Source organism: Megalobrama amblycephala, linkage group LG3 (genome assembly GCF_018812025.1).
Source record: "Megalobrama amblycephala isolate DHTTF-2021 linkage group LG3, ASM1881202v1, whole genome shotgun sequence".
Lineage (NCBI taxonomy): Eukaryota > Metazoa > Chordata > Actinopteri > Cypriniformes > Xenocyprididae > Megalobrama > Megalobrama amblycephala.
In genome coordinates this window covers 31,176,357-31,204,338 of record NC_063046.1, presented here as the reverse complement: position 1 = coordinate 31,204,338, position 27,982 = coordinate 31,176,357, and the positions used below count along the sequence as shown (strand labels likewise).

Genomic DNA, 27,982 nt, shown 5'->3' with positions numbered 1-27,982 from the left:
TTCAGGTTAAGAACTTTTTTATTATTATGTTCATCAGATGACTATTACCAGAGATCTACAAATTTACTCTCTCTAAACATGAAAGAAAACCAAACAAACTGTGCTGATCAATGCTGTTAGTGACTGTTAGGATACAAAGAACATTACAAAGACTTCAGCTATTCTTGGGTTGTCCATTAGAACTAATTAGAACCGTTGGTCAGCAAAGGCTGTTCAAGCAAATCATGTTTTGGTTAGCAACAACTCAATACACCACTCTAATGTCTGGAAAATACATTGCTTGGTTTGTACCATCTCAAACAGACTTATCAGGAGCAGTTTGGTGTGACTGCTCTTGGCCCCCTAACAGCAAAAGGGAAGAAATATTAAGGATTGTTGTTGTTCCCTCATTTCATCACACCATTCCTTCATCCCTCTGTCTGTCCTTTTTTCTGTCTCTAACCTTGCTTCTGTTTCTTCAGATAGCGTGCACGCTGGGACAACCCCATGCTCATAACATATTTGTTGAGCAGCTTTGCAGGAAGCAGAGCAGTAGTCACCCAACCCTGCAGAGATGACACAACAACAGACTTGTTAGACTGTCAGAATCCAGAAGAAGAAAACAATCCGATTTTAGTACTATAGTTTATATCATTCTTGTTGGTCCTTTTAAGCATATTTTGTAGGATTTACACTACTGGGATCAGTAGGATTTTTAAAGAAATTATTACTTTTATTCAGCAAAAGTGACAGTAAAGACATTTACAATGTCAAAAGATTTCTATTTAAAATAAATGCTGTTCTATTCATCAAAAATCATTTTCATTTTCAACATCATATCATATGACACTGAAGAATGGAGTAATGATGCTGAAAATTCAGCTTTGCTATCACAGGAATAAAATTTAAAAATACATTTAAAAAGATAGACACTTTAAATAATAATAAATGCAGCATTGCAGAGCACAGCTGACCCCTGAACACTGAATTAAAGATGGTGAAGGCATTTCAAGAAGGTCTCACCATGATGGCATGAGGGAGGTAACCGTTAGACTGAGTCTGCAGGCCTACGGTACTCAGCTGGGCTTTTACGTAGCGTTCTGGAGTAGGGATGTCGAGAGACGCCCTCTTGATTTTGCTCAGCTTGGTTGTCACAAAAAATGGCAGCACACTCTTCAAGAAGATACACAAGACCAGAACACATTACATCAGCCAAACGCTATATATCTCAAATGGAATTATACTTCAAATCATCAGTTGCATATTTAAAAAGGTACACTATGTAACTTTTGGCCCTTTAGCGGTTAAAAAAACAAAACTGCATGCATTTTGTGGAAGAACATTGGGTCTCATTCACTAACCATGCATACGCACAGATTTCTGCATAAAACCTGCATACGAACATTTTCATGAACAAATTATGATTCATCAATAACTTTCATTCTAAATTTACAAAAAATGTAGGAACAACTGAAACCACACTTGGCCTACGTAAAAACCACATTCTCTGGGTGGTCTTAGAAACGTGTTAAGATTTTGTACTAGGGCTGCCCCCTAATAGTCGACGAAGAGAGGCTTAGTCGGCCCAAATTTTATTAGTCACTTAGTCGCAGGAAAAAAAATCCACAGGAAGTGGCGAAGTCACGCAGTCTGTGATGGACAGATCATTAACAGCTGATCTAGTAGTGGTAATTACAGTATATCAGGCAGGACATCCAAACGCTTGCCTAACATTTATCGACCTTAAATATGGCTTATCATCTCAAACATGTAAGTAGTAGCAACTTTACATGGCCGCTCGCTTTAACATTAACAAAATGTGGGCTATTGAAGTGTTTGTGTGGAGTGTGAAAGCTGAATAGTAGCACGCTTACTGTATGACAGCTAACATGGAGGCGCCATTGCGATCACTTGCACTTAAAATCGTCATTTTTGGTCATACAGATAAGAGTAATACATCTTTTGAATCTGTGAAGAGCCATGTGTGTGGACTCACAATGACAAAAGAATGTGTGTTTTTGTAAAATAATGAAAGCAAACAGGTGTGCTTTCTGCCATCTCTTTCTGTGAACTTGAGCGCGCCAAAAAAAAAAGAAAAAAAAGAATTTACACTCCATGTAAACTTGCCTCATAGACATGAAAAATAGAATGCGAAATGTCTACTTTTAAATGAACCAATTCAAGTGGAAAACAAATATTCTCAGGTTATGTAATCCAGATGAACTGTGCAAATAGGCGTGTCCACTACTGCGGAGATGACGAGTCAGCATCATCAACTTCATCACTGCAGCCAAAAATACAGAAAACACTAGTTTATCAATTAATTATTAAAATGCTAAAGCAATCTCCTTGCTGTTTTCCCCGACTCATTCATAATCAATACTTCTGCCGGTGCGCTGTGGTAAGCTTTATGTGTGCGCTTCAACACTGATTAGGCTATGTAGGCATTAAAGGCTCTTTATTATAATTTACAGTATATGGTTTATTAATAAACGTGCGATTAGTCGACTATCACTTAAAATGAACGACTACTAATCACCAGAAAAATCTTTAGTTGAAGGTAGCCCTAGTACATACATATTTCATATTTCTTAAATATATTTCATCTGTATATACTGTATAAACACATTTACTGTATATATATATATATATATATATATATATATATATATATATATATATATATATATATATATATATATATATATATATATATATATACACAGTAAAAAAGTAAGACAAGGTGCGTTATAGCTCAAGCTGTGAGTTGCCTTTGTATAAAGATGAAGATACGCATATGTACAGCTGGCCAATCAGAGATCTGTAATCTGGATCTGTATTAAAGGTTTTTATTGTGTCTGAACTTGTTTGGAGGATGACACACTTGGAATTTCTTGAGAATCTTGCTGCAAAAGAGCGTCATGTTTGCTGAGAGCGAAGAAAAGAAAAGGGTGGGTGGAAATCCCTTATATGGACATGGTTTGGGCGTGTTTTATGCAAATTTCTACGGATGCTCATTTAGAATACTCCAAATTCATTAACGTAAGAAAGATGTTAAGAAACAAATCCATGTTGCATACGCATGTATTGTGAATTGAGCAGAATTTTTTTCCTTGAAAAGTTCTCCTGGGTATATCAATACGAATGATCCACGCATTTGGTTGTGCTTTGACTCTGCGTGAATGTGTAGATGAACATGACCCACAACAGATAATGCTTTACAATGAACTCTGTTAGAGAGCTACATATGCCAATTTTTCTGTTCAATAAAACACCTTACTCACCTGTTGAGTAACAAAAAAAATCTGTATCTCCACATTGTTTCTACAAATTTTCAAATGCCTCAGTTCTCACCAATGTTGATTCTTGTTTTATTACGAGCTCTGTCATCTTCTCTCTTTGCCAGCAAACTCTCCTCTGTTTAAAATGGGTGATTCCCAGGAATTTCGAGATTTAGCTGCTCCATGTCAACCTTTCAACCATCTCAACCTTTCCAATGAACTTATGCCACTCCCACACCATATACACATCAATTTTTTTCTATTTCCCTATATATAAAACCATCCCGTTGTTCTAAAATATAAACACGTATAATGTGCTCACTATAGTGCATCAGGGTAAGACAAAAAGGAGGAAGGAAGGACGAAGGATTGATGATGTATTGATTCATTGTTTACACTGTGTTCATTTTGAACAAAAAAAAAAAAAGTTACATAGCGTACCTTTAAATGTCATTCTTTTCAGCCAACAACAATTTAATATAGTGAGGTCTTAACTCTTTGTTTTAAACTATTCGGTCATGAATTTTCACTCACCTGTACAATAATCCCTTTGCTTTTGTATTCAGCATCAAGTCCACGGGAGAAGAAGTCCACAAAGGCCTGGAGGAGTGAGAATAATCATCTAATGCAAGTTCTTCAACATCACAAATGTAACAAACTCATTAAACTAAAAAATGCTCAAAATAGTGTTGCTAAACAATGAGATTTCCAATTGGGAAACTTTACATATGGAAACATCCTCTGAGAACATTAGCAACAAAACATTTCCAAGATTTCTCACAATGATTTCCAAAACCTTATTCATGATAGAGAGAATAAGAGAGAGATGACTTGCCTTCGAAGAAGAATAGAGGGTGAGGAGAGGAACTGGGTACATGCCACTCGCTGAGGCAACATTCAAGATCACTCCTTTAGACCTAGAAAGAGTCAGGATTTTTCACCTATTAATGTTCAAACTCATGGAACAGCACATAAACATGTATAATACAGACAACAATGCTTATAATGTTCTATATATTTGTTTCATTTTCACTATTTTGACAGCACAGATTTATCCCTTCTAACACACGGGTACCTGCTAATGGATTCTTGCATCCCTGTTGCTATGGCAACCGGTGCCCATGCCAGTGTACATACTGTTGCATTATGTACTAGTGCACACCAGACTCTAGGGCTCTAGATGGGAGGAGCTAGAGATGCATTCGGTATGGCTTTTATTCTCCAAACTAAGGAAAATTAATGGCCAAAACCACTACGCAAGCATGAGATGACCAAACAGTACAGAAATAGCCAAGTAAAGATATGCATGACACACTCCTGTGGGACATACTAGTCATATTACTAAGTATACAAATCATTCCATCTGCATTGAATAACCAAATACTACTTTAAATGTCAACAGAAACACATTTTAGTGATTTTTGAACGTACCTGTCAACCATCCTGGGCAGTACCAATCGCGTCATCTATAATGGTAGTATATGTGAATCAGATTTATTAGGTTTTAAAAGGCTTTTGCACAATGAATTAAAGAACATGATTATAAACTCTGATAACTTCCAATGATCTTTTCAGTAATATTTCATATTTGCAAAACAGTGCATATGACAAACCTTGAAAAATATGTCTTATAAATGTACTATAAATGCACAAGTATTTTCTTACGACACAAACATTGAGTAATACATCTTGGATCCTGAGGGTGGCGGCAAAGACTCAAAATTCAGGCTTTATAATACAGAACTGCAGTGGTAGCAGAGGCTACACACAACTTTTTGTGCACAAAAGAAAACTGTTTAAATATAGGGCTATAAATATTTTTAGTTTATATATAGTGCTGTAAATACATTTTATAAATTAGTCAAATCAGTCACATCATGAGGAAGCAAATTTTCCTTGATATTTGAGATATTTTGAGAGTTTAATGTAGTATGAAAACACTGCAACATTCAGGAAAACTTTCTCTCCAGTCCTAAAAGGAGTTCTGTAAATATCTAATACCAAAACAATGAGCATATTAACACATGCACACATGACCGCCCATGTTAACACACCAACAGTAGTTTGTGTTGAGAAACATGGCCCACCCAGACACAATACAGAGGTAATACAGAGGAAGCTGGACAGACAGTTACTCTTAGTAAATGTAGGCAAGGAGCCTTAAAAGCACAGCAGAAAAAAAAAAAATATTATATATATATTACCAAAGTCATAGTGGGCATGTAAAGGCTGTGAAGAAAAATGCCTCTTACCTGACAAACTGACATAATGTTTATGTTGATCATATTGTTGATGAACTGCAATTTCAAATGTCAATATGTTACCAAATTACCAACCACAAAAAAGTGAAAAAAATAATAATATATATATATATATATATATATATATATATATATATATATATATATATATATATATATATATATATATATATATATATATATATATATATATATATATATATATATATATAGTACAGTCCAAAAGTTTGGAACCACTAAGATTTTTTATGTTTTTAAAAGAAGTTTCGTCTGCTCACCAAGGCTACATTTATTTAATTAAAAATACAGTAAAAAACATTAATATTGTGAAATATTATTACAATTTAAAATAACTGTGTACTATTTAAATATATTTGACAAAGTAATTTATTCCTGTGATGCAAAGCTGAATTTTCAGCATCGTTACTCCAGTCTTCAGTGTCACATGATCCTTCAGAAATCATTCTAATATGCTGATTTGCTGCTCAATAAACATTTATGATTATTTTCAATGTTGAAAACAGTTGTGTACTTTTTTTTTCAGGATTCCTTGATTAATAGAAAATTCAAAAGAACAGCATTTATCTGAAATACAAAGCTTCTGTAGCATTATACACTACCGTTCAAAAGTTTGGGGTCAGTAAGATTTTTTTTTTTTTTTTTTTTTTTTTTTTGAAAAGAAATTAAAGAAATGAATACTTTTATTCAGCAAGGATGCATTAAATCAATCAAAAGTGGCAGTAAACACATTTATAATGTTACCAAAGATTAGGTTTCAGTTCTTTTGAACTTTCTATTCATCAAATAATCCTGAAAAAAAATATTGTACACAAATATTTTGTACAATTGTACACATTAAATGTTTCTTGAGCAGCAGATCAGCATATTAGAATGATTTCTGAAGGATCATGTGACACTGAAGACTGGAGTAATGATGCTGAAAATTCAGCTTTGCCATCACAGGAATAAATTACTTTGTGAAATATATTCAAATAGAAAACAGTTATTTTAAATTGTAATAATATTTCACAATATTACTGTTTTTTACTGTATTTTTAATTAAATAAATGTAGCCTTGGTGAGCAGACGAAACTTCTTTTAAAAACATTAATAATCTTAGTGGTTCCAAACTTTTGGACTGGACTGGACTGGACTGTACTGTACTGTATATATATATATATATATATATATATATATATATATATATATATATATATTCACAACATGACAGACAGTTAAACTTCTATTTAATAAAAGTTTTTCATAACGCAGAAACGGCTACACAAACTCACGCTGTCAATATTAGGAATGTTGAGGAAGAACTCTGGGTAGGTATAAGACACTCCAACATTGTTAACTGTAGATGGAAGAGACAAAAAATAATTTCAGGGTATATTATTAAAAAAATAAAAGCACTTCAATGTGCTTGAGCGATAAAAAACAAGTTAAGAAAGGGATTTACATTTAATCATTTAACAGATACTTTTATCCAAAGCAACTTACACGTGGGGAGAACAATAGAAGCAATCAAACCAACAATATGGCAACAATATGCAAGTGCTGTGACTAGTCCCAGTAAGTCTGGCACTGTACACACAGCAAGGTTTTTAAATAGATGTATAGAATAGTAAGTGTTAGTATTAATGTTGACGAAAAAGATGCATTTACAGCCGTTTCTTGAAAATAGCCAAAGACTCAGCAGCTCGGGTTGAGTTAGGCAAGTCATTCCACCAGCTTGGAACAGTCTAGATAAACAGTCGAGGTAAAAAAAAAGACATGTGGAAAGATAGTTCCCTCCACTTTCCCATAGCTGGCAGCAAACACTAAAGAGTCACTAAACAGACAATTCATTATTTAAAAAAAAACAAGAGGGAGAGAGAGAAAAAGTTTTGCTGTTTAAGCCCAGAACATACTGTTCCAAAAGAAAGAAAGAAAAAGACAACCAAACCAAATAACCAAATAGTATCCCACTATAACACCTAAACAAACAGACATGTAATATACCTAAAACTCCTATTTCCAGTCCGGCCAGTCCAGACTCAATCTTAGGGTAGATGTCCACAGATCCAAAGTCAGCAGAAATGGTCTTGGTCTCTACATTATATTTGCTCGCTGGAAGAAAAGGAAAAGCAGAACATTAGGAATGCAGGTGCTTTATTGAATATCACAGAATGTTAACAACGTGATGCAAAGCTGTCTTGCAGTGGTTTGATTCGATGAAAGTGTAAAAATGCCAATAAATCAACTAAAACTGCAACAAAGCATATCACCTAACACACTAAAATGCAGTGTGTCTTCTCTTCGCATGAGAAAATGCACTAAGATGTTCTGTTGTAAAAGTCCTTTATTTATTAAATATGATTTAGAATGGATGGGGGAGGAGAAAGAAACAGAAAGACAAGAATAGAAGAAAACACAAAAAGAACTCCATTCACATGCTTGCTCTAGTTGACACTGCTTCATTGAAAGAATGTGTTGTGTATAGATGGCAGCACTTAGAAAGAAATACACTAAACCTTAAAGGGATAGTTCACCCAAAAATGAAAATTTGATGTTTATCTGCTTACCCCCAGGGCATCCAAGATGTAGGTGCCTTTGTTTCTTCAGTAGAACACAAATGATGATTTTTAACTGCAACCATTGCGGTCTATCAGTCGATGACGGAAGTGATGTCTCGTGCTTTGCTTCAATGAGTGCGAGAGATCACTTCCGTTGTCAGAGCGCGTTCAGACCTCACTAACCAGATGTGGAGGGCAGTTGGACATAGTGGTGTTTTAGAGGTAAAAAATGATATAAATACCGTTCAGTTTCTCGCACAAACCGATCGTTTCGTGTCTTAGGACGTCAATGTGTCGTCACAAGCCGCAGGGTTTAATTTGGATTTATCTGGGCATGTTTATTTTACTCTTATAGACAAAGTTCCCATTGACATGCATTATACGGCTGACAGACCGCAACGGTTAAAAAAAATCATAATTTGTGTTCTACTGAAGAAAAAAAGTCACCTACATCTTGGATGCCCTGGGGGTAAGCAGATAAACATCAAATTTTCATTTTTGGGTAAACTATCCCTTTAATAAAACTACACACAGTATGATGAGAATTTGTTGTACTGGTGGATACTGGTACCTATTAAGGTAATAGATACTAAGGTCATCAGCTGTAATGATGTATGTGGTGTTCTGAAAGTAAAAATTAATTGGATACATTTGAGAAATACCACAAGAGGAATCTTGAAAGCCTACTCACTATTTTTAGGGCCCAAGCGAAAATTCGCGCAGGGCCCTCTTGTTCTTCTAAGGATTATTATTATTTTTTTTTTTTTTTTTTTTTTTTTTTTTTTTCCGTTTAACATGCTCAAAAACTCTTGAAAATTGGCAAAATTGGAATCCGCGGCCATTAGGACGCCGGAGAGGCTGGTACCCGGGCGTGGCAGGGGGGCTCGACAGCGCCCCCTTGAAAAAAGTCTGAAAATTTGGTCCATATATTAAACACGCTTGCACGTATTAGTATGAAACTCAGTACACATATAGACCTCATCGGGCCGAACAACTTTCGTGCTCTAAGTTAAACACCACGCCAACAGGAAGTCAGCTATTAAGGGTTGTTTGAAAAACGCATGCTCTGGAATTTGATATACTCCTCCTAGACGATTAATCCGATCGCCACCAAACTCGGTCAGCATGAAGTCAAGACACTGATGATTAAAAATTGCCAGGGGATTTTTGATATCTCGAACGGTTTGGCCGTGGCGAGGCAACGAATTTATGGCGAGAAAAAGGAAACAGGAAATGTGTTATAACGTCTGCATACATATATTGATCTTTATGAAACTTCACGAGTGTGTTCGTTATAGGAGTCTGATCACATGGATGTGACTATTGTGAGTCAAAGTTATAGCGCCACCAACTGGCAGCAGGAAGTGTATCACTTTTTGAAATGTTTTGAGATCACCCTCTTATTTTTACCTGATTTGCTTCAAACTTCATCAGTGTAATGTCAATACACAGCAGATGTAGACCTATGACAGGATTTTTGATATTTGAAATATTGTTGCCATGGCAACAGGTCAAACTGTAATAATATTCTTGAGTGTTTTTGAGGCTCTTAACATGCTTCAAATTGCATGAAACTCGACACACACATCAATATTGTCAACCAGTAGACATGGACAAAGCCATAGAAATGGGCGTGGTGGAGGGGCTCAGTAGCGCCACCTTTTGACAAAAGTGGGGGGGTTAGTTTTTCCTACAATCACCAAACTCGGTACACATATTGTTCTCATCAAGCCGGACAATTTTCTAATTTACATTCATTAGCTCCGACCAACAGGAAGTCAGCTATTTTGGTTTGAATGTTAATTTTTTGAAAAAACAGGCTATGAATTTTATACTACTGCTCCTACAGGGTTTATCCAATTTACACCAAACTTTTTTTAACTTGTGCTAACACATTGAAGTTGTTTAATTGCAAACGATTTTGGACTCAAACGGTGGCCGTGGCGACAGAATTTATGCAAGAAAAGGGAAACAAAGTGTTATAACTTCTGCATACATTAATTGATTTTGGAAACTTCGGCTTATCTTCGTTGTACAACTGATCTTTAAGGACAGAATAGCCCACCAACTGAGCAGAAAATGTGTCACTTTCAGCATACATTGAGATCACCCTCTTATTTTTACCTGATTTGCTTCAAAATTCATCAGTTTTACCATGTAATCGAAAATGAAAGGGGCTCTAGCTGTAGTGCTAAATGAGTGAATTTGACTGTCCTTTGTGTTTAACCTTTTAAGTGCTTTGCCCGCTGTGCAAGTTGCCCTGAAGCCACCGGGGTGGCGGTGCCACCGGGCTTGGGCCCGCCATCGCTGCTCGCATATATTTCAGTTTACTTTATGAGCTTAAAGCACAATCATCAGATAAACTATTAGTACACTGATAATTTGATTTAAGTATAGAGTATGGCCAATACGGCAATTACAAAAAGCCAAAAGTAAATATAGAATAACAGAGAAAGAATAAATTCGAGCACAAATTGAACTAAAAATTGTGTTTGCAACAAAATTTTTTCGAGAAGAGCAACCAGGGTTTTATACAACCTTTAAGGACAGACCTGAGTAATGCAGACGTTTTACCATCGGAAAAGCTGCTGACTGTGTCCTCTTTGCAAATTTTGAATCAAATGATCAGATGTGAGATTTAAGTATAGAGTAAATACGGCAATTGCCAAACAGAGACGATGCCTTTTTAAAGTAAATCAAAATTTTGGAGATATTGATGCCAAAGCAAAAGGACTGTTGGGTGGTCATTTAAATATTCGTAGCATTATGGCAAAGTGTGATGAAATGAAACATCATTTCATCATCAATATGTCTGACTGAAACATGGTTGAGTGCCATCAGCACTGAAACTTTGCATTCTGACTGAAACTTCACCATCAGCAATGTTGTGTGCTCCTGGTTATAATATTTTTAGGAGGGATAGGTTGGTGGGTAGAGGTGGGGGTATTATGTTTTATATTAAGGAAAGTATTAGGTGTACTGATTTACAGTTAGCTTATAACTTTGATATTGAATGTATAATTTTAGATGTTTCTCTTTCACCACAAATGTCTTTTATAGTTATAGCAGTCCATCAGCCACCTTCGGCAAAAAATACATTTTATGATAAATCATATAAGCTTCTTAAATTATGTGATTTCAACAAAGAAGTTATTCAGAATAACTTCTATACAGAAATTAGTAATTATAGACCAATAAGTATTCTTCCTGTAAAGAATAATCACACATCTTGTAAAGTAGTGCCTTTCCCCTGATAGTTTACTCACCCCCATGTCATCCAAGATGTCCATGTCTTTCTTTCTTCAGTTGAAAAGAAATTAAGGTTTTTGATTAAAACATTCCAGGATTATTCTCCTTATAGTGGACTTCAATGGTCTCCAAACGGTTGAAGGTCAAAATTACAGTTTTAGTGCAGCTTCAAAGCTTCAGCTACACCTTCCCTAGTCTACTTATGGAAAAAATGGAACTGGCGCTGCGTTCGTTCCATAAGTTGAATAGGGAAGGCGTAGGACATACAGCGTGAGCTTTTTGAAGAATACGAAAGTGCGGTTTGGGCAGAACCACTTGGAAGGCGTTAGTTTATATAAAGCATATACATTTACATTTTTTTTTTTCTTCGAAAATGACCAATCGTTTCGCTAGATAAGACCCTTATTCCTCGTCTGGTATCGTTTAAAGCCCTTTGAAGCTGCACTGAAACTAATTTTGACCTTCAACCGTTTGGACACCACTGAAGTCCACTATAAAAAGAATAATCCTGGAATGTTTTCATCAAAAATCTCAATTTCTTTTCGACTGAAGAAAGAAGGACATGGACATCTTGGATGACATGGGGGTGAGTAAATTATCAGGAAAATTTTATTTGAAAGTGAACTAATCCTTTAACCCATCTAACCTTAACCCATGTAGTAACCAGTAATTTCTTGGGTAACTACATTGTAAGAACAAATGTTTGAACATAATAAATGCTAACATAAACATTGGTCAATCAACCAGTATACACCATATAGAAGTCCTGTCCATTTGGAAGACTACACCACACATGTAAAGAGTCATTATGTGCAACACTTTTGTCAAATGTTTCCCATTGCGTCTGATGAAAGGTGTTCAGTGGAGGTCACTGGGCTGATTTCCTCCATTCGATTCTCTCTCTAACTCTCTCTCTCTCATCCCCGCCATGACATCTCAAGGATCCACCTCCATCTGTGAAGTCGCGCTCTGCTGCAGCAGCCAGGCAGCTCAATTGGCAGAATGCCTGCCTTTCAACACGGAGCTAAAAATAACTCAGCTCATTAACATCCACATTCATTTAGCAGAGGGAGACACTCACTGCCTCACAAACAGGAGCAGCACTCTCTTATCACGACTCGACACACACACACAAACGAATAGGTACCCCACAGGTCCTCTGCACACAAGCAAACACAAACGCACATTTGCCACACATGGGTGCACACACGTGTGTGCATGCTCTAAATCATGCCATCCTCCTCAGATCAGGAGTCAGCCAACCAAAGGATAAGAAAAAATGAATGGGGGGCATCTGCGATTCAGCCACTGCCGCTCCATTCATGCAGTGATGCCATACTAAGAGACCCTTGCTTTTTGCTTTGTTCTTGCAGTGCCAGTAATATAAAGAATGCAATCAACACAATCAACATTGGATTATATATATAAAAAATGTAAATGATGAAAATACATTTTATAATAGGTGTACTTACATCAAAAAATAAATGTTAGGTAAAATGTACTTATTGTATTGCAAAACACTCATGTCCCATGCTTATACTTAATGTTGTAACATTACATAAAAAAAAGAAAACAAGATACAATTTTATTTTGTATTTTCACAGTAAAAATGTAAATAATGTTCTATTTATTAAAACCAAGTATAAATCTCATCAATCTAGTGTTTTAAAGGTCCCGTTCTTCGTGATCCCATGTTTCAAACTTTAGTTAGTGTGTAATGTTGTTGTTAGAGTATAAATAAAATCTGTACAATTTTAAAGCTCAAAGTTCAATGCCAAGCGAGATATTTTATTTAACAGAAGTCGCCTACATCGAACGGCCAGTTTGGACTACATCCCTCTACTTCCTTCTTTAATGACGTCACTAAAACAGTTTTTTGACTAACCTCCGCCCACAGGAATACACAAGAGTTGCGTTTGTAGAGTGTGTTTGTCGCCATGTCGTCGAAACGCTGTTATTTTCATCCCGCAGTCCAATCACCGGGTCTGATTCCGGTTCAAATTGATAGGGTAAAATTAAAGACATGTTTACAATAACACTGAGCGCGTGCATCTCCACGTTATGGTAAGAGGCGTGACCTTTCCGGGCAAGGTTTGCTAAGCTGCTGTCGAATCACAACACAGGAACCGCTGGCACAATCAGAACTCGTTACGTATTTCTGAAAGAGGGACTTCATAGAACAAGGAAGTCACCAGCCCGTTTTTATGACAGTGGAAACAGCGGTATACAGATAAGTAAATTATGTGAAAAATACTGTGTTTTTTTACACGCGAAACATGAACACATGTTATATTGCACACTATAAACAAAAATCAAAGCTTCAAAAAAACCACGAAAAACGGGACCTTTAAGCATTTTTACATGTAATCCAAAATGATAACTAAAGGCAGTAACTATGTATTTTATTTGTGAACTGATGTTAAGCTGTTCCTTTTTAATAGTCAACTTATTTTCGGATCATCAGTCATGCTCGGTAAACATTGGTCACAGACACAAAGATGCACCTTTCATTTCACCAAGCTGATTGCTCACTAAAAATCGCTCACCGTCATCATGTTTTCAGGCCGATTCAAGTTTGATTTTGACGTGACATAAAGCGGTGATATCTTAGAGTCTAAGAAAACATTATGGTTTACACAAAAAAAATATCATCCTGTTAGCTTTTCACACAGGTCGAAGCAGACACCTACCGATATCTTTGGACACTTCATCCAGCTTCTCTTGAGTACGGCTGATGAGAACTATAGCAAAACCTTGTCGAGCCAGCTGCACAGAATCAGAAACATTTAACATTATAACTATACAAATATTATTCTCATATCATTATTTTAATTATATATTATTAAACATTTTAACTGATTATATCTAAATTACGTTATCATTCACAATTAAAGGTGCTAAAGAGGATGTTTTGTTTTATACATTTTTGCAATATTACTTGAAACTGTCTTTACTAACTGATAAAAGACTATTTATTAGGTGCACTGAAAGGAATAATATTAATATACATCATCTGTGCACGAGGTAGGGCCTTAAAAACATCAGCCAATCGTTTACGCGATCATCACGTAAACGATTGGCCCTCTGGCTTGTCAATCACTGCCATGACGTTCCTTGTGCGAGACGTGCGAGATGTGCACGGCTGCGCATCCAGTAACTTTCCACACTCTACAGGCGCCGCATGCAATGTTTTTGTCAGGAGACAGGAGTAACATCTGCAGATTATGATTTACCTGCGGTGAGTCCGACATAATGAATCCACTAACACGACACAGCGAATGCCGGTGGTAAACACAAAGTTTTGGGAGGCGTTCCCTCGAAATGAGCTGTGAAGGAGGGGGGTTGTTCTTACATATGCGCTCATTTCAAAAACTCACTAACAGTCTTTGGTTTCTCAGTCGACGAAAAGATCCTCTTTAGCACCTTTAACATACATTTCTATCCATATTTCTGTACAAAGGATCCTACTCTAAAGGTCCCCTTTTGTCCATCAAGGTCAGAAGTGAGACAATACAGAGATATCAGTGTTTATATCCAAACTATAAACTTATCCCAGTACTTGAACATGAATATTTGTAACACAGAAATTACAATACTGCGTGGTTGAAAAGACTGTAAAGCCATTTCATACCTATAAAGCTGCTTTCTCTTGGTCAGAGGCAGCGCCAACACAGATTTAAATGATCCAGTGTGATTTTGTCAAAGGTTTAACAGACACAGGCGAATTGTTGACATTTAGCAATTAGATCACGTGGGCTTTTGAATTGAGATTGTGATCTTTTAACGGTTAATCATGCAGCTCAACTTGCCGGTTTGTCGACTGTATAAGGCAAACCTTTAAGAGCGGAGTTCTCCCTGAACTGAGACCTGTACTTTGATGACTCATTGTGATTTCTGTGAAGAGATGGAGGGGGGGGGGGGGGGAGACAAAACCTGAGGAATCTTACCTCCTCCGCATAGGCTTTTCCGATTCCATCGGTGGCCCCAGTCACAACTATAGGGAAAAAGACAGAAGAATCAGAAGGAAGTTACTGAAGGGAGAATGTAAATAATCACACTAAACCTCAACTTATGTCTAAAGCAGTGATGCCATTTACAATCATTATGGGTTTACCTTTCAGTAAACAGCTCCTTAAAGAACCTTTTTTGTGTGTGAAGAACGTTTTATAATCTACACTCTTTAACCGGAAAGTTTTTTAATTGGCATCTATGATTCCATGAAGAACATTTAACATCCATAGAACCCTTCAATTGCACAAAAGGTTCTTTATAGTGGAAAAAGGCTCTTCAGATTATTAAATGTTCTTCAACTAAGAAAAAAGAAAGGATCTTTCAGTGGAAGGTTCTTTAGGGAACCCAAAATGGTTGTTCTGTGGCATTACTGTGAAAACCCCTATTTGAACCTTTATTTTTAAGACTGGTAAAGAACCTTTTTCCAGTACGAAGAACCTTTTGTGGAATGAATTGGATCATAAAGGATCTTCATGGAAGCATACACTCCGAAAAATAAAGGTTCTTTATTGGCTCCATGAAGAACATTTAACATCCATAAAACCTTTTTATTGAACAAAAGGTTCTTTATAGTGGAAAAAAGGTTCTTTAGAATATTAAAATGTCCTCCACCAAAATAATAATACAAAAAGGAACTGTTCACTAAAAGGTTCTTCTATGGCATTACTGTGAAAACCCCTTTTGGAACCTCTATTTTGTTGTCCTGGTTTCACCTAGACAACAGGCTCTGTCACCCCCCATACATGGTTCACTTCTGTAAAAATAGCTTGAAGGCAACCAAAGAGGGAAACGGCTTTACATTTATAGAAAGAGCAGAAAAGCTTGAATTCACGCAAGGTTCTCTCTTCACTGGGCATCAAGGACACAGGACACACATCCCCACCCTTTAGCCTGGCATCTTTGGTGTCAGAGATGCCAGCACTGATTAAAGATTTACATGGGCAGCCCGCATGCACCGGCTGGAGTAACACAAGAGAGTGTGGAGAGGGAGGGGTGGATGACGAACAATAAGACAGCGCAAGGGAGGAGCGAATGAGGACTGATCCTGGGGGCAGTTAAAAATAGAAAGGGAAGAGTGAAAGGCAAGCGGCTAACGGAGAGTACAGTTGGGAGGGGGCGGCACACAGTTAGAGGCAAGGGAACCATTTCCCAGTTATTTTTAAGCACATTTACAATACATTACTCCACATGAGCGGAGGGGGAAAAAACACTGGTTGGGACGAAACGCTCCGAGCGTGTACTGCTAGGTGAGGACAGAGAGAGTGAAATTTTGTATGAATGCTGCTGTATGGCGAACTGCCTCCATCTCATAACACACCCTGAGCAATGTCCACAACACATGCTGGAAATGTGAATGAATGGGAGTCTTATTCAGAAAAACTCTGCTTAGTAAAAAGACCTCACGTGTTTAGCGCTGTTGTATCTCAACACATCTGTACATTACACTTTAACTAGACATCCAATGTAAAAAAAACACTTCTGTTCACATCAGGCCTGCAGAAAAGGTGTAAAAATATCTTAATTTGAGTACATTTAAGAACTACATCCAATGTTTGACTGTCTTGCATTTCAAGGCTTTGACATGTTTAGAGTTTTATAACATAGCAAAATAACCTTGTCCTTCATCTAAATGCAGGCAATGCTTTTAAGAAAAAATAAACCGATGCATTACAGTTCATAAACATTAACACAAACAGCTTAATATAAGATCTGGAACGCACCAGTCAAGGTCTTCCTTGCTTACATGCAGTTAAAGGGATAGTTCACCCAAAAATGAAAAATCTGTCATTATTTTTGGGTGAACTATCCATTTAAATATAATTTAATTTCAATAGCACCACAGTAAAAACAGTAATATTGTGAAATGTTATTATAATTTAAAATAACCGTTTTCTATTTTAATATATTGGATCACTGAATTTATTCTTGTGATGGCAGAAATGGATTTTCAGCATCATTACTCAAAGAAATATTTCTTATTATTATTATCATCAATGTTGAAAAGTTGTGCTGCTTAATATTTTTGTGGAAACCGGGATTCTTTGATGAATAGAAAATTCAAAAGATCAGCATTTATTTGAAACGAAAATCTTGTGTAACATTATAAATGTCTTTACTGTCACTTTTGATCAATTTAATACATCCTTGCTGAAAAAAAAAAAAAAACATTCAGAACCATAGTTTATTTAATAGTTACTTTTATTGTTTACTGACAAATTAACATTTTCACCTCAATTACATTTTGTGGAAAAAGACTGCAAAAATGCAACCCAACCAACCTTCATCCAATAAAAGGGTAGCAGCACTATCTGGCTTACTTTCTAAAAATCTGGCACAATATTAAATATTAAATACTAAGCATCTGAGTGAAAACATTCACAGATTGATGGTGAATTTGAGCATCATCTGTTAGAAAATGTCAGAGAAAAATCTTCAGAAAGTGATGCCAAACTTGGCGATGAGGAATTTGGGTCAGTGTAATTCAAGTTATTTTTAAAGTATATAGCTAAACAATGACGTTAACCAGCCCAGTGAATTCATTTATCACAATAGCTGTACATTAGTCAGACACAGCCCCTTCCCATCTGCCATATGAAAAACAGAGAAAACCGCAAAATACACCTTCACTAAACCTTCACTATAAAGGTTTAATAACCCGGAGAAGCATTTCAGCTTTGCGAACATGCGAGGTGGCGACAGGGAAACACCCCTTGTTAATTTCACATTCGTAACTGGCAGGTTATCACAAGCATGAAAAAAAAAAAATTATAATTCGTCAACCTTCTCGAGCTATACATCAAAAGATTAAATGTTGGAGTCTGGTCAACTGAGAAATGATCTTATAAGAGTGAAGACGCCCCCTCACAGCGCACACTGATGCTGCTACTGCTGCTAAATATTCTGAAGGCTAAAAAAAGAACAGGAGATTAAAAATACCAGGCAGGCACTGCAGCCTCGTCTGGAACAGCTGCAGCACTTGAATACAAACGAGCCTCAGCTTCCCCCGGCATCACATGCACTGCACTCCTCCTCCCCGGGCTCACGGACCAGGCCGTACATGCAGCCACACATCCACACAGAGCCCTGTGCATTTGATGCAACATTTACTGCAGCTGCATGTCACACAATAGCGAACTGTTTAGTGAACTGACAAGGATGAAGCTTTAAAATAAAGGGTACACAAGGACCCTGACTGCTAGCTGCCGTCAATAATGGATTTGTTTTTGTCATGTTCCGCATATACCGCCGTAATCATTGCAGGTTTAACAATTTCAGACGAATTTGTTCGTTAACAGTATAGCTCAAGCTACAGTTTACTTTCAAGTCGATTTTTTGTAACAAGTAGGCATTGTTCTTCAACAAGCCTACAACCAAAACTTTGAGAAAAACAAAAGTGCCATCCCTCACTGCCCTTGGATGTTCCCATGTTTGCAGTGTTATGTAATAGCACACCCATCTCCGTCCGCAGACCGGGATCCTCCCTCCTCATTGGATGCCGCAGTAGAGGATTCAAAGTGTCTCCTGGGCCCCCACTCCCAGTAACATGCTTCTTTAAATAGCATGGGGTGCCACGTGCCTCTCTCGACGGCTTTATTTGTTTCACATCAGCAGCGCTGTTCAAAAGGACAGTTTTAAAATGGGCTGCTCTAAAAATAGACTGAGATGCATTTATTTTTCCCTGAGGCAAGATATTTTCAGAAAGGGGGAGAACTATGTGAATGTCTTCTGCGATCGAGTGTGCAGTACAGTAGAGTTACAGCAATTCATAAATATCTATTAATGAAGCATTCAGAACAATGTGTAAAATAGGGGAAAAGCCTTCAATTAGGGGAGAGCAAAAGGAAGTGCAATCTATACCACATTTCTTGCTGAAATATCGCATACATATTCATAATTATGTCACGTCGTTGTGGAGAAATGCGTATGACTGCGTATGTGCAGTACGCACATTCAACTATTTTTTATTCAAATTCTCAGTAAATGACACATTGTACCATGCGAATTCCTTGGAATAAAGTTAAATCACAGACTTTTATAGCAGACATGGGTGAGCTGAGTAAAGATACACTTCTTCAGTTCATATTCATTAAAGAATATTCCAAGTCAGCCTTTATATCAAGTAAAATTTTCAACTGACTGGTTAATAAAACATTTATTGGTCAGTTTTTCAATTAATATAGAGTAGTGTAAAAGCACCAGAGGAATTGAGAGAGAAAAAAAAAGGAGGCAGAGGAAGCACTGTGCACATTGTTCCATGAGAAAGAGGAGGGAACAACAATAAAAGATACAGCTAAATGGAGTCAGATAATATGCAAAACAGAGACGAGGCACGTGTTATTGAGGGTGCTCTTCATGAGAGATGTAAATACACATGAGAACTCAAATGTCTAATTGCAGCTCTCATTCAGTCAGCCAATTACATCCAACCACACCTTGAGCCAACAAATGCATTCATTCACAAAACTAGCCAGGACTATGGAAGCTTGTTACCACCATGAAATAAAAAAAATAAAAAAGGTAATTGCAACTTCTCACAATTCTGACTTTTTTCTCAGAATTACAAGATACAAACTCACAATTGCGAGTTTAAAAGTAAGAATTGCGTGATGTAAAGTCAGAATTGCGAGATATAAAGTCAGAATTGCGAGATATAGTCAGAATTGCGAGATATAAAGTCAGAATTGCGAGATATAAAGTCAGAATTACGAGATATAAAGTCAGAATTGCAAGACATAAAGTCAGAATTGCGAGATATAAAGTCAGAATTGCGAGATATAAAGTCAGAATTGCGAGATATAAAGTAAGAATTGCGAGATATAGTCAGAATTGCGTAATATAGAATCAGATTTGCATGTTATAAAGTCAGAATTGCGAGATTTAAAGTTGCAATTCTGACTTTTTTCTCGCAATGGCGCCATTCGCGTTTTCCCATTCAGCGCCACGTCCTTAAATTAGTAAATGCATTTGTGCCAGTTAGTGCGCCCATGGGCGTGCTGGTCTAAAAAAGAGGTGTGTTCAGGCGCATTGCCGGCGCATTGCTATTTTAAGGAGCTGAAAATAGACTGTGCCATAGACCAACTCAAACCTGGTCTAAAGTCTAAAGTCAATGGCGCAATATTTTTTTGTTAGAGCGCGTTGGTAGAAACTGCACCTCTGGGCGCGTCCACAGTGCACGTTAACTTTGCTTATTACACACAGGGAGGCACATCACACAAACATGCCAAATATTAAAAACAAAAGGATTACAGTGTAAAAGAATATTATTGTGTAGGCTACATAAATATAAAAGCGTTCAGCTTTTCCGCCAACAAATTCCGCCATGTAAATAGCAATCCGCCATGGCGCGAGCGCATCTCGCTCTTAAAGGGAATGGGAGATGACACTCCGATTGGTTTACTGAACGTTACGCCCATTACTCATTAAGAGAATAGGGACAACCCATTTCAAAAATGCGCCCCGGCGCACGGACCGTTTTTCCGTCATTAAAATAGCAAAAGTGGATTTGGACACGCCCTGAGTGCACCTGCGCCGTGCGCTTTACACTTTGCGTTTAGATCGTTAAAATAGGGCCCCATATCTTATAATTCTGACTTTATAACTCGCAATTGTGAGTTTAAATCTCAAACAAAAAAAAGTCAGAAATGTGAAATGCAAACTCGCAATTGCGAGAAAAAAAGTCAGAATTATGAGATAAAAAGTTGCAATTACCTTTTTTTTATTTAGTGGCGGAAACAAGCTTCCAACAGGACAATACCTGGTATGAAGACAATGTATTTTCTATGCATATTTGTATATTTCTTATTTTCTGTCTTGTATTATACAAGCGTGTCTCCTAAATGCCTTCAAAGGATTCTTTTGAAGAAATTTTTTGTTTTAATCCATGCAATTACTAATGAATAACTAATAGGGACTGGACCTTTCAAGCCTCAAAAAGGACATTAGAATTCTCAAGATTCCTGCACTATATTCAAAGTCTTTTGAATTCATATTACAGCTTTGTATTAGGAACAAGCCAAAACTTAAGTTGTTATTCACTGATAATCTTCAACTTCAGTGAGATAGTGCTGCAACTGGACCATTGAATCAGTGTGTTGAATGAATCAAGCAGTTCTTTGAAAAGATCTGACTTAAAAAAAAATTACACAAAGCTATCGTAGGGCTTCAGAAGTGAGTTGTGAAGAACAGGCCAAATTTAAGCTGTTATTCACTGAAAATGTTCACATCTTCCCTAGCTCTCCTTGGTGAAAGAGACGTACCAATGCTGGATTCATGAACAAATCATTCTTTTTGAATTAGATCTTTTTGATTTACTATTTGGGCTATAAAACCAGTCATGAATGATTCATTTACAAAGTGACCTGATAATTTTTATGTTCAAGTCACTGACTGAATGATCACAGATCCCTGATGTTAACAGCTCAGCTAAGTAAGATTATCAGTGAAAAACAACTTGAATTTCAATTTGTTCTTCACACAAAGCGAATTCAAATTCAAATTTGATATATAGCGTACGAGTGGTATGCCCTATCCTACTGGCTTCCATACTTTAACAATATTTGAAAAATATTATTTTAAAATATGCTGATGCTCTTTTGAAGACTAAAAGGGCATATTTATGAATGCTTTAAATAAACACCTATATTTTCCTAAAGATATGTCAGAATTACAGAAGATATTCCAGAAATATTTTAGCCTATGTATGAGGGATGGCATTGGAATGTTGTGTTGGACAGCAGGGGCCTGTCCAAAAGGTTGAGAATCACTTATTTATATTGGTCTAAAGGCAAAACTAAATACATTTAAGTATCATTTACAAATACACGAGTGCTTGTCATTGGAGGATCGGCATCTGCCATTTAAACATGGTTTAACAGTTAATGACAGACAAAAGAGGCCACTTGATTAGGTATCAGCTTAGGTCAAAATCAGAGCAAAGCATGTTTGTGGTGACTGGTCTAAACTAGTCTTAAGGATCATGGACTTTTGGAACTCCACGTACGATAAGCCCATGGTCAAAAGTCAGATGTACCAATAAGGCAAAAAAGACTACAGTCAGTGTGAGGATCCCTCTACCTCCTTTGCTAAAAAGTCAAGGGCATTATCCATTGGTTAACTCCAGATCCCACCCACACTGGTCACCATCACCTTCATCCCTTTGTCACAGAGAACATGTCAGTTAAGACCCAGAGCCATGAACTAATTTATGACCTTGTCCTTGTGTTTCTATGAGCTTCTGCATCTTTAAAGTCACCATGAAATCAAAATGGACCATTTTTGTTTTTTATGGAATATTGCAGAATTTATTATAAATGATTTATCCGTGCACATATTTTTCAAAAAATATCTCAAAAATTTTGCCACCTTCTTGTAATGACATCTCTTCTCTTCTCTGACATTTTTACTGGTGTGAGGGCGGGACAACCTTTCACTCACATAGTAAACCACCACCCGTTTTAGTGCTGGGCGGTTTGACCAAAAATCTTTATCAAGGGTTTTTTTTAAGATTCTGGCGGTTTCACGGTATATCACGTTTTTCTTCACTGGACATTAATTATGGCTTATTTTACTGTCAGTAATACAGGGAATGTATGCATGTATATCAGTTCACAAAGCTAACAATTTAGTTTAAAATGTATTTAAAAGAAAATGCAATTATTTAATTAAATTAATAATAATAATAATAATGTTACTGTGAAGACCTTTGATTTTGTGTTTTAATGAACAGTATTATTATAATTATTATTACCATTATAATTGAAGTTCACTCTACTGTACAATAGTAATAGCCTCTATTTCTGTTATTTCAAGTTATACCGAACTTTTATTTTGACAGGGTGTCATGAAGACTTTTGGGTTCCTGTCTGTATATGATACAACAAATGTCGATAGTTTTATCATATTAAATGGTGAAATATTAATGAAGTGACCCTAAGAGCAGCTCTGCAGATGAAGTTCATCTTTCCATGTATAGCGAGACAGCAGACACTAAAATCATCATGAGCGTTTGTGTTGTAGTATACGAAACTGTGGCGCTCAATCACACAGACATGGCAGAACATACAGACTTCAGATTTCAACAGCAACATTTTTGAGCTTTAATGAGACACTAGTCCGTATCAATATCTGATTCATTGTACAGCCCTACTTATTCTCCTACCTATTTATTCATCCAAAAATTGACAAATTCTGTGACTTTACGCTTTCCATAAGTTGTATTTGTGACTGGATTCCTTGATTTCATCCTATGGCGATGCAGCATGCCAAAGCCCTCCAAATTGGGCTGGGCGTCTGGCTATATAAGCAAGCGTTTCGCCATAGGATTTCAGGTCAATCGACTGAAGCGATGACACTGAGTTGTACAGCTCCATGGCATGGCAGCAAACGGAGTACTCGTTCCCGTATCTCAGGGAACCGAGGTTACGTACGTAACAAAATACGTTCTCTTTCGATACTTCACTCATATTGCGTATGGGGAATGAATACAATCACGCCGTGCCATGGGAGGGAACGTCTGAACCTATCTTAGGCACCGGAGGGGCCCAGGGGATAAATAGGGAGGCAAAAGCCGTTGTACCCTCATGGTTACACATGCTAAGAGGGAGCTGGCTCCCATGAGATAACAGCACGACCGATGGGCTACGTAGAGGCCGTCAAATCACGCTGAAAGGACCTGTGCGTGCAACGCTGGAACGTTTAAGTTATAGAACCTGACAAACGTGGATGGTGAGGACCACCTCACAGATGTCACCACTAGACCAGGCTCACGTGGAGGCCATACCTCTAGTGGAGTGGGCTTGTACTCCTATGGGGCAATCCAGGCCCATAGAGGAGTAACATAAAGCGATAGTGTCCACAATTCAACAAGAGAGTCTTTGCTTTGTGACCGGAAACCCCTTGGTGCGGCCGCCAAAGCACACAAAGAGCTTGTCTGACTGCCGAAAAGGCACAGAACGCTTGATGTATGTCCTCAATGCCCTAACGGGGCAGAGTAAATCCAGCTCACGCTCGTCCCCTGGGGGAGGTAGCACTGAGTGGGTAATTACCTGCACTCTGAACGGAGTTGAGAGCACCTCAGGAACGTAGCCATGCCTGGGTTTCAGGATGATCTTCGAGTCATTAAGCCCAAATTCAAGGCACACAGGGCTCATGGAGAGGGCCTGCAGGTCACCTACATGCTTGACCAATTTTAAGCGATAGGGGCCGAAGGTCAGCTGACCGCAGCAGTTCAAAGGGAGGACCTTTGAGCGCTCTGAGGACTGTGGAGAGGTTCCAGGTGGGTACTGTGAGAGGCCGAGGGGGATTTAGCCTCCTAGAACCTCTCAAAAAACACACAACTAAGTTGTTTCTCCCCACCGACTGGCCAGCAATAAGGGCATGAAACGCTGCTATGGCTGCCACGTATACTTTGAGCGTGGAAGGCGTGAGACGCTTGTCCAGACGCTCTTGGAGAAATGACAATATCGAAGATATGTCACAATCAACCGGATCTTCGTTTCGAGCCATATACCAGTCAACAAATACCGACCATTTTTTGGCATAGAGGCATCTAGTAGACGAGGCTCTGGCCTGGAAAATGGTATTTAGCACGTCCACGGGGAGGTCGACAGCCTCCCATCGAGGGACCAAAGGTGCAGGGCCCACAGCTCTGGCTGGGGGTGCCAAACTGTCTTGTTCTCCTGAGAGAGGAGGTCCCGTCTCAGGGGGATAGGCCACGTGGCTTTCGTTGAAAGCCTGAACAGCTCTGAGGACCAATGCTGGTTCCTCCAGAGTGGGGCCACCAGGAGAACTTTGTGTTTGTCCTCCCTGATTCGTCTGATGACCTGAGGGATCAGACTGACCGGGGGAAAAGCATAGGAGGAGGCTGGGCCAGTCGTGGGCCAGCGCATCCCTGTCCTACGAAAAGAAAGCTGGGCAGTGAGAGTTGTCTTCTGAGGTGAAGACATCGACCTCTGCCTTCCCGAAGATCTTCCAGATTCTGAGAACCGTCCGGGGGTGGAGCGTCCACTCGTCTGAGGGGACATTGCTCCGAGACAACATGTCCGTTCATTTTGCCCGGTATGTGCGATGCTCTAAGCGATTGCAGGTTGGGCAGCGCCCATTCCAAGGGCTGCTTTGCCAGCGCATAGAGGTGTCTGGACGAAAGGACACCACCGTCATGCTGTCCGATCAGACTAAGATGTTGTGTCCCCTCAGGACCGATAGGAAGGTTTAGAGGGCCCGACACACTGCTAGCATCTCTAGGCTGTTGATGTGCAGCTGGCCCTCCTCGCTCGACCATGAGCCGAAGGCTGGTCTGCCCTCGCACAGAGCAGCGAGGGGGCATGGTTTTCAGAATCGCCGCCCCACTCTTCTGTTTCAGAAGCCGTCACAGGTGGCTCGAGAGCGGGCAGTCTGCGAGGGTGCGAGGTGGTCAGCAAGTCTCAGCTGGTCCGCTGCAATGCCTCTTCAACGGCGAGAAGCGAGCTTGATCCGTGGCGAGCAGGCGAGAGAATGCGAAGACGTTCAGTCTCGTTGTCCATCGAAGGGAAGCGTCGGGCTTTGGCGCGCTGCATCGCCATAGCCTCGCGCAGCTCCACCGCGCTTTCATTGGTTCAAAAAGTCTCCCAGTTTGAACCAATGGCCGTGCAGTTACACTGCGTTATTGAAAAAGGCTTCAGTAATCGGAGAAAAAAGGAGTTTTTCCCATACGAAGAATGAGTGAAATATTGAAAAGGAACTGTGTGTTTTTTTTATTTGTTTGTTTTTCTGAAATTCAAAAACTGCAGAAAGTTTTCTGTGATGGGTAGGGTTAGGGTTAAGTAGGGGGATAGTGTAGGTGGATATGCCAGTTTGTGTGCGTTTCTCTCGCTTTGATTTTTTTGATTGGTGGACATTTCTTTGCAGAATCATGGATGTAGTTTTCACCAGGAATCCCACTGTTAACAATTATTTAAAAAATAAGCTTAAATAATGCAAACTAATGGTTTCAGCAAAAGCAGTCAATTAACAAACTCAGTGTGTCTGTCTTTAAAGATTCATAAGTTATGGTTAAAAAAAAAAACATCCAATTTTCCTATGGAGAAAATAAATGTTTTTTTTCTTCCAAAGCCCATCTGTTGCACTATTAGGGGAAGGGATATTCGTATTCTACAGAAAATTTGATGTCATGTGTTTAATGTAAACAGATATAAACTAAACAAACAGACAAAAAATTGAAATTTTGATTTCATGGTGTCTTTACCACACAAAATTTATCCAAAAACTAACATTACTGCACTTTACATCGCTCATTAAACATTGCATTTATGTCTGTATTTCTGTACTGCAATCACTATATTAGATAAGTGGTTCCTGGAGGGCAAATCAAAAACCTTAAAAAGGTAAAAATGTAAATTTTGTCATCATTCACTTACTGTGAAGTTGTTCCAAACCTGTATGAGTTTCTTTTTTCTGATGAACACAAAATATATTTTAAAAAACAATGGTAACCAAACAGTTGGTTACCAATTGTTTAGACACTGCTTCAATAGTAAAAAGAAAAAAAAACTATGGAAGTCAATGTCTACCGTCAACTGTCTGATTACCAACATTCTTTAAAATATCTTCTTTTGTGTTCAACAACTTGACGGTGAGTGAATGATGAATGATGACAAAATTTACATTTTCGATGAACTATCCCTTTAATACTTGTGATGCCTCCATTCAAGATCTACTCAAATAATAACGAACACAGAGCTGTAGCCAAAAACCCGGAAACGTCAAAGATGGATAGGTGGATTAGATCAGTGGAAGTCATATAGAAAAAGTTAGTAAAAGAAAAAAAGCTCCAGCCCTCATCTTGATAGACAAAAAATGTTGTATAAAGTGCCTGACAATGAAACCATCATGTTACCATAATGACAGACAGTAACTGATGGCTGATTGTTGGAGCGGCTTGCCTGATTATTGTCAGTGCAGTGTGTGTACCAACCTGCCCATTTCCCGAGTTTGGATGCCCTCATCAAATTTCCATTCCCCACAATCCACACACGAATCCCGTTAAGCAGACTCCACAGAGTGCACACCGTCACCCAGGCCACAGTGACAGCACCGATCCAAAACAGTGTATCTGTCAGCAGCTCCATGATAACAGAATCAACGTGCAACGGTGTCTCACACACGTAAAATCACAACTGTTTTCACTGATTCTGCTACAAATACAAATAACCGGGATGCTACACGCTGTCGGTTCGTTAATGTGCAAGATTCAAGCAGCACATCCGCTTCCGTGTTGATTACGTTAATCTGCCGACTGCTTTCTGATTGGATAGAAGTTCTGTTCGTCCACTCATCGGTGCGTCACCGCCCACTACCTCATGCCTATCCGGAGAGAAAGGCTGAAGAGGCAAGGTATGAATAAAACAATGTTAGAACATTTTAAATCATTTAATTATTATATTAAAATTGTTTTATCGGAATCATACGTTGCCGCGGGAACGATTAAATACATAGTTAAACGTAGATAAATACAAAGATGAATATTGTCTGGGAATTCGTGTCAAGAGTCAGTCACTTGTTGTTCAGGAAAAACACTGACAAATAATTATGGAAGCAGGCTTAACAAAGGTTTTAATACATTATTTAATCAGTGCTTTTTATTATAGCCTATTTTATTGTGCAAAAC

At 38.1% G+C, this 27,982-nt stretch overlaps 1 protein-coding gene across 1 annotated transcript; it reads right to left on the bottom strand.

Moving 5' to 3' along the window:
- Positions 1-27,607, bottom strand: hsd17b12b (hydroxysteroid (17-beta) dehydrogenase 12b). The gene is made up of 11 exons (XM_048185123.1): positions 27,290-27,607; positions 15,276-15,322; positions 14,019-14,094; positions 7,526-7,633; positions 6,814-6,878; positions 5,513-5,557; positions 4,692-4,726; positions 4,096-4,177; positions 3,795-3,860; positions 1,003-1,152; positions 1-545 (listed from the first exon to the last, which is right to left on the bottom strand). Exons 1-11 carry the CDS (start codon positions 27,441-27,443, stop codon positions 438-440), a joined length of 936 nt encoding a protein of 311 aa, XP_048041080.1. The 5' UTR covers positions 27,444-27,607; the 3' UTR covers positions 1-437.
- Between the last annotated feature and the right edge of the window lie 375 nt (positions 27,608-27,982).